Source organism: Anopheles bellator, chromosome 1, assembly GCF_943735745.2.
Source record: "Anopheles bellator chromosome 1, idAnoBellAS_SP24_06.2, whole genome shotgun sequence".
NCBI classification, from domain to species: Eukaryota; Metazoa; Arthropoda; class Insecta; order Diptera; family Culicidae; genus Anopheles; species Anopheles bellator.
Genome location: NC_071285.1, coordinates 51,474,971 through 51,482,537, shown reverse-complemented (window position 1 = coordinate 51,482,537; position 7,567 = coordinate 51,474,971). Strand labels below are relative to the sequence as shown.

At 51.8% G+C, this 7,567-nt stretch overlaps 1 protein-coding gene across 6 annotated transcripts in view; it reads right to left on the bottom strand.

Annotated features, from left to right (window-relative positions):
* The window catches only part of LOC131205961 (protein alan shepard), a 141,077-nt gene that overhangs the window by 130,895 nt on the left and 2,615 nt on the right, over positions 1-7,567 (bottom strand). For all 6 annotated transcript variants that reach the window (XM_058198287.1, XM_058198286.1, XM_058198288.1 and 3 more), the window contains one exon: positions 2,686-2,780. In XM_058198287.1, the coding sequence (XP_058054270.1) occupies positions 2,686-2,772 (87 nt within the window). In that variant the 5' untranslated portion in view covers positions 2,773-2,780. The remainder of the gene's footprint in view (positions 1-2,685; positions 2,781-7,567) is intronic.

The window sequence follows — 7,567 nt, the reverse complement described above, 5'->3', positions numbered from 1 at the left end:
GCCATCGTCAAGAACATCGGCAAGGGAGGCGGTATCCAGCAGGAGGGTGGATTTGGTGGCGGTCTGTAAGGTTCGCCGACTTTCGTCCCGTTTCCGATTTCCTTTGATCTGACCTGAGCTTAGTCCCACGCACCTCCCCCCTGAACCAAGACTCTCCCATACCGCCCATCCTGCATCCCTACCTAGTATCTGTGCTGTTCCTACATAAAAAAGTGAAGTTAATGAAAAAATCCACCGCCAGTGTGTTCCCATTTCGTACGTCAGTGCACCCCAATAGCTGTTTAATGTTCCTATCCTAAGCGACGCAGACGACAGATGGTAATGTTTAAATTACAAGGCAATTTACTGTGCGGAGCCGGCCGAACGAGCGAAACGATTCGCTCATAATTCCTGCCCTTCATTAAATGGCTTCCAAATCAAAAGCTTAGACAGAGAAAGCGTTTTTCCGGCTACGCTACGCTTTTGGAGGTTGGTCAGCAGCTGGATACGGTCGCACGTTGAACACCGGGACGTGTCCTTCCAGTAATTCCTGTCTTCACACGTGTGCCTGCCGTCGTTTCCAGTGGGGCCACCGTACATCGGAGATTAGGCAAAGGCATGTGGCTCGAAAAGCACTTCTGACGTGGCCGAAAACCACGAACGGGCGATTCTCGTACGATGTAATCCTATCGCCATAATTTCTGAAGATCTCCCACAAACCACGTACCGGGCGCGTCATTTGCAGTCAGGCGACTCCAGGCGGCACCGGCACCGGCACTGTTTGGGAGAATCGGACGATGGTCGTTGCATTTTGGATTCGATACGGGCCGAGACGGGCTACGACCTGGCCATAAAAACGGTGAATACCACTTGCATCGCCAGCAGCGGGCGCTTTTGAACGGGACTTAACAAGGAGCGTGTGCATCGGAACGGCCAAACCACGAAGGCAAACCCCACGACAGTCTTATCGTACCTGCGCTGCCTGCCGACCAATTAGAGCAAAGCTGCTCTTTGAAACAGAAAAGAAACTGTGAAATGCCCCATTTTGTTCACCGGGAGCTTGTAGAGCTCGTGACGGGATACTCAAGTAAGCAATTTGCATTTGCCCAGAATTCGGCCGAACAGACCCGAACCAACACAGTGGGACCTGTTGTTCTTGTTTGGGAGAGATTTTAGATATTCAAATCGTGCGAAAGTGTATCTGAAGTGATGCCAGACCAGCTGGTCCCAGCCAGCCTGACGGTCGACCTGAAACATTGGCTTCCAAGTCGAGAGACGATCGATGTAAGCGCGTCCTAAAGCAGATTGTTGGTCATGTTTTCCCTGATTGAACTACACTTTTCATGTCTCACAGCAACCAAAACCCAATCCAGATTCAGATTTGGGGCCACCTTGGGGGATGGTGGTCTACCTTTGGACCGACGTGAAGCAGGATGCAATTTTCTCATTTCCACCCATCCATTCCTCAGCTCTACTGCTACGGTGGTGTACGGGGCTTAAAATGTCAGAATTAAAAACATCTTACGCCCGGAACGGAACAGCTGTAAAAATTCTATCAACCCCCGTAGCGAGGTGCCGGACCTCGGGGTGCTACTGGGTGCGGTTGGCCATAGCCGTATCGCAACGAAACAGATTACATGTTGTCACAATGTGTATGTGTATGTGCCGGCTTCTGACCCAGCTGGGCGTCGAAATACCGAAAATATCTTCGAAAGCACTCGAAGGCCTGGACAGGATAGCTATTCCGGGCATGTGTTCACCGCCGGCACCCGTCCCATTCGGACGGCAACCTCGGACGGATCGTAACCGAAGGCTCCCGACCCGCATGTTGGCCACATCCGTTGACATGCCGGTAATGGAATGGCATCGGAATTTTATCATTCCACTCGAGCTGACGTGCACGTGCGGTGTGCGCTTCCAGAGAAATGGGGAGCCGTTCGGAACCGATTCGCTTTGGGGTGCCACACTCGAGCCCCTCTGACAGAGTGTCCAAATGGGACCGTATTTTCCTTCTGCAAGAGATTTCGTTCAGGACACCTCACACGACCGGCCGGCCAAAGTTTGATCAATAAGCTCAACAAATCGGTTTCGGAATGTCTATCTATTGTTTTAATCTCGCCTGTAACGGGGAAGCGAGGGTGCTTCCGGGAACTAATCATTCAATTCGGCCGGAGTTTAAGAAAACCTATCGTTAGACTTCTTAAGTTCAAACAGGACCTATGGGGCTATTCTTAACTAAGGGCACCACACAATTAGCTGTCATAATCTGGTTTTCACATCTCGCCAACGGAATTGGCAATCCATGTGGTCCAAACCGTGGCGGACATCTTTCGCGGTTCCCCCTTCTAATGGAAAATATGTAAATATTTCCCATTCCGATCGGTGACATGGCCCGATTACGTCTAAAATGGTAGAGTCCCGGTCCTCTGTTCGCTGAGTTCGCGGAGTTACGACGATCGATACGCTGGATGAGCGGGAAACGATAACTGCACCACAAGACTTGACTTCCTGTGTCCGGTCACTGCGGTGGAGCATCACAAGATGGATAAGCTCTACAACTTTTGACACTTATTGCTGGCCACTCACTCCCGACCCGTCAGGCGCACAAATGTATGTAAAACCAAAGGATGAAAAATGGCGGCCAGGTGAGCTAGTTCCGTGGTCCCGCCCGCGGGCCGCTACTACTGCTCCTGCAAGGCTACTTACATTCGGTATTGTCTGATGTCTCGGTGGCATCTGCGGACGTATCGTCACAGGGGGCGGCGGGGCCGGACTGTATCGTGGTTGTTGCATGCTTTGCGCTGGCAAAATGGACACGAGCGGGAGAGCGAGAGAGAGAGCGAGAAAGAGAAAGAAAACTGGTAAAGCATAAAACTAAGGCAAGCGAAAATTGGCAACGGAAAAAGTTTTCATGTTTCAAGCAGCAAGAACGAACGGATCGTCGACGGAAAGGGAGAGAGAGAGCGAGAGAGAGAGACGGAGGGCCGGAGCCCTTCGCCGGAACAGGCAGAAAATATTTCCAAACATAACTTTCGAAACGACCCCCGCTTTTCGGTGTGGGGGGGGATGGCACAATAGATACAATCAGACGAAGATGGGATGATTTAAATCGCCAGGCCGTGGGCACAATCTAACTTTGGCCTTTGGGTCTCTCTGCGGTGGCCAATGGAATCGAAACGATCCAAAGCCGTGCGCTCGCCCGGTTCCGATCACAGCCACAGTCGATCCAGTGTGACCTTTGAACTTAATTTTTACCACCCAGCAGCCACCGAGGAGGGCCCCACAGATAAATCAGCCCCCGGCCAGTGCGAAAGGGCCCGCTTCTGCCCGGCGAAATTATTCAATACCAGTGACAAAACATTATGAAACACCATAAAGCATCGACAGCGGCCGCCCGAAAGCCGAGCCGCGAAATGGTGGAAATTTATTGCATCGCTATGCAAATGAAAGCCAACAATGCGGAACTGCGGAGCACTCTAGTGTGCGAGCGAGAGAGAGCGAGACAGGATCTCAACATAATCATGGAACAAAGGCCGCTCCCGGTGCCGCTCCGATCCGGAACCTGGGTACCGCCAATTATGGTTTCAACTTTTGTTGTCCGATCTCGACCAGCATAAGCTGACCAGCACGAGGGCCGCTCGGCTGCACACCGCACTGGTTCCAGAGCTTCCGCGACCGGAAGCTGGACCGGGTCCTGCAGGACTTTTATTTCCAACTCCATTCTTCTTCTGTGAAACGGTGCGAAGCAATCTTCTATGGGCTCCGCTCCTGCCAGGACTTGCAACCGAGCAAGAGAACGAGACAGAGACAGAGATAGAGCGAGAGAAACAATAGAGGCGCACAGGGACGGCTTTGAGGACAGCGAGGAACGGGGTAGGCAACCTCGGTGGCGAGACTAAAAATAGTTGGCATCCTGTTGCGAGCAACCGAGCCTCGGGTGGGCCCTTACTGGTCCTTAGAGCGGCGCAGTGCGTCATGTGAAAAAGGGAAGCTATCCGCCCCGTGAGTGTGTGTTTGTGTGTCGCTGAAGCCAAAGTTGTCGCCATGATGCTGGCCAGGGCCAGGGCGAACACAGGCACGGGCAGCTTCCCGCGACCTCCCCACCGTACTGTTCCGTCCAAGGCGTGGTTGAACTATTTTCGTTCCAAATCTTCCGATCCGGCCGCGTTGGATGGGAACAACCCATCGGCGGAACGACGGAACAACAACAACGGACAAGGGAGTTTTTTTTTCTTCTTTTAGTTGTTAGTTGGGCTGCCTCCATGCCATGAACACTACCGGGGTATCGATTTTTGGTTCGGCAACGGCCAATCATTAGCCTCGTCGCGTAAATGGGAGCTCACGAAGAAAAATTGAGAAAAAGTGAGAAGCAAATTTTGGTTTCTATTGGTTTCCCATGCAATAGTTACAAAACTAATATGTTAACTTCTACCAGCTGTTAGGTATCTGTCTTTCGCCAAACAATTTAGCTTGATCTAAATCAAATTTAAAAGAACTTTATTCAAATACTTTTAATCGGTTTTTTGACTCACCGTCAACAAGTTTGCTCTCACTAATACATTTTAGCACTTGGTAGCCCACTCATAATCTACATTTATGTTAATTGTGCGAAAACAGTGCTCGAGTTTGGCTGACTTCCCGCGGAACTAATGAATAATGTTTCATTAATCATATCGCGATCGGAAAAATTCCCGATTTTCCCGCCGAGAGCAATTGAATATTCCGCCGAATGCAATCTATTTTTTGCGCGTTCCGCGTCGGCGATGAGAAAATAGTTTCAATCAATTTTCGCCACTCGAACGCAGTCTATTCCCGCTATTTATTTCAATTATATTGCACGGTTCCGTCTTCCGCCCGAACTCACACCGGCGGGCCAAAGCCAAATTAGTACCGTGCACACACACGGATACACACGCACATGGACACTTTGTGCCATCGATCGGCTTTTCGGGCGGAACTGGACTAAAGGGCACGCGCGCTGCCTTCGCAAGCAACTCGTTAACCCGTGCATGATTGATATTGATTTCGACGTGCGGCCACCGTGCCACCGAACCAGAAATTGCCGTACACACCTGGCACATAATCGAGCTGCCGGGCCCAGCCAACCAAGGCCACCATTACCCCATCCGGCCGCCACTTCCGGAAGGGCCCGGCTTCCGAAATCGGTCCCCCGCACATCATCGATCTATAAATACCTTCGATAACCGCACCGCTCCAGCCCGTTTCGGTGTTCGACGAATTCCCTGAGTGAAAACTCATTTCCCGGTCCTCGTTACCTCCGTGGAACCACACACATTACACCCTCCCATCCCTGCCCCTGATTCCGTGGTTCCGGATAGGTCCCGGAACCGAAGGTGGGTAGAGTGTGGATGGAAAGCCGAATCCCACTGGATCCTGCGTGGGTGAAAATTTTCACTTTTCTCTCCCTCTCCACCACACTCTGTCTCTCTATCTTTCTCTCTCTCTCCGGCGGATTCATGGCCATCCGTCGCACTCATTCTTTTGATAAACATAATTTGTCGCCTCGTGTCGTCCGCTATGAACCATGTCCACCGGTGATCCACTTGAGCAGGAAGCCAAGTCCTGTGTTTGTTTGGCTGTCCGCACCAGGCGGGCCGGGACCAATCGTGTAGTCCGAGCTACAGCTGTCAACATAAATGCACATGCGGATTAAGTGAGATTCGGTCCCAATACCTTAATGGGGATCTGTTTGGGGCTTCAAAACGGCCTTTTCCCCGAAAACAGGACTTCCATAGGATGTAGGGATTAAGTGCAGAAAGCAGTTGAACCAGTGCACAAATTACATAAATCATTTCGTTTAAAAAAAGGTTCCTAAAGCTCTCCGCAAAGCGTGACCTCTTCGAGTGCTACAAGAATGACACATTGAAGGACGCCATCGCCGTGTTGAGTGCCCCAAATGGTGGCCACAATCAGAACATGGCAAGCAATTATTTGTGACACAACTGGCCGAAAAGTTCGACCCAATTATCGTAAAGCGATGTCCATTAGGCACAGAGAGCCCTTGACAGGAGGTCCTTCAGCCGGCGCTGGACGGCTGGACCGTGGAGTGGCCAAAACTAGAAAATTCGCCGATTCGCCGGAGGAACGGGAAAAAGCGGCCACGACACGGCGGTTCCACATTAAGATCCATCCAAGGTCCGGTGAGCAACGCACGGCCCACGACCCACACATCTGGCTGGCTCGCAGCAGCACACCTTCGGCCGATAATGATTTCGCAATCACGAACACATCCCCGGAAGCCGGCGGGATCGATCCGGCAGTCGTGAAAGGGCAATGATTTACTGCCCCATGGGACCGGCGACGGCGGTACGACTTTTCGGCCACGAACCCAAATGCCAGCGCCCGGTTCGGTGCGGTGATTCCTTCCGCTTCGACACGATCAACAAGCCGACTTGACGGTAGCCAAGGTGGTGCTTTCCGCGTGCGCGGTTCTTCTTTCGCGTCAAAGTTTGGCCTGCCGGCGGCACAAAGTTTAGCGCACGGCCAGGGGGGGGGCGGCTTGCAGTGCTTAGAGGTCCCCGCCCCAGGTGCGCCTTTAACTTCACCGTCTGCGAGAGTCAGTGCTTTGGAGAAGCTGTCAGCAATCGCAGCCTGCCTTTCGCCCACGTACCGCCGAATTCGCGAATTTCCGGAACCGTACCGGCAGAGACGCGGCAGGCAAACCTCCCCGGTCAGCCAGGTCTACCCCGCTTCCATCGCGAAGGGTTTTTGTTTGTCAATTTAATTTCGCCTTCCTTGCCCGGGGCAAACATTAATGCCAAAAAGCTAAAAACCGGCAATACTCCTACTCCGCCGCCGGCCCGCCGAGGGTGGAGTTTTCAGCGGTTACGTGCCGCGTAAGAATTGGCTCCAATCAAATTCCCGTTCTTCTTTTATATGGTGGCCATCACGGCCATCGGTGGTGCCACGCCATTGTTTGCAGTCCAATAATTAATAGAAACAAAGCGAAACAAAGGGTTGGCTCGTTCCAACCTGTTCCCGGTTCCCGTTCCAACAGCAGCAGCAGCACTCGAAAACAGTTCAACAACTTTCCAACACCAGTTGTTCAGAAAATGTCCATCATGGGCGCTGAAAGCCTTTGGCCGCCAATGAAGGGACCACCTTCAATTGCGCCCGCTTTTTTATGCTGTTCCTGATTTTAATCAAATCAGCTACGGAAAAGTTTTGTACTTGGGGTCGATAGTAAAATAAATTACGAATTTGACCAACCAAACGGCCCTCTGGAAGCAAGCCAAAAACTCCAATATCCATTTTCTCGAATCAATTTCATACCCTCCCGTTTAATGAAGGTCATAGATCATCGATAGGGATCGATCAAATGAGCACTGCCGGAAGAGTTCCGTATCCCCGAGCCGATGCAACAGAGCCAACCCGGCAACATCATCCCGGTCTTCGGGGAAAGCTTTCAGTCAACCGCGCCCCGGAAAGCTAGAAACACGCCACCGTGCGGGGCGGGGTAAGAATTTTCTGGCAGCCGGTTCCGGCGCTTTAAGCCCCATTACAACGAAACGGCCAAATCGAATCGAAGCTTTATGGGGGCGCAAATTTATTGACTATTTACAGGCTA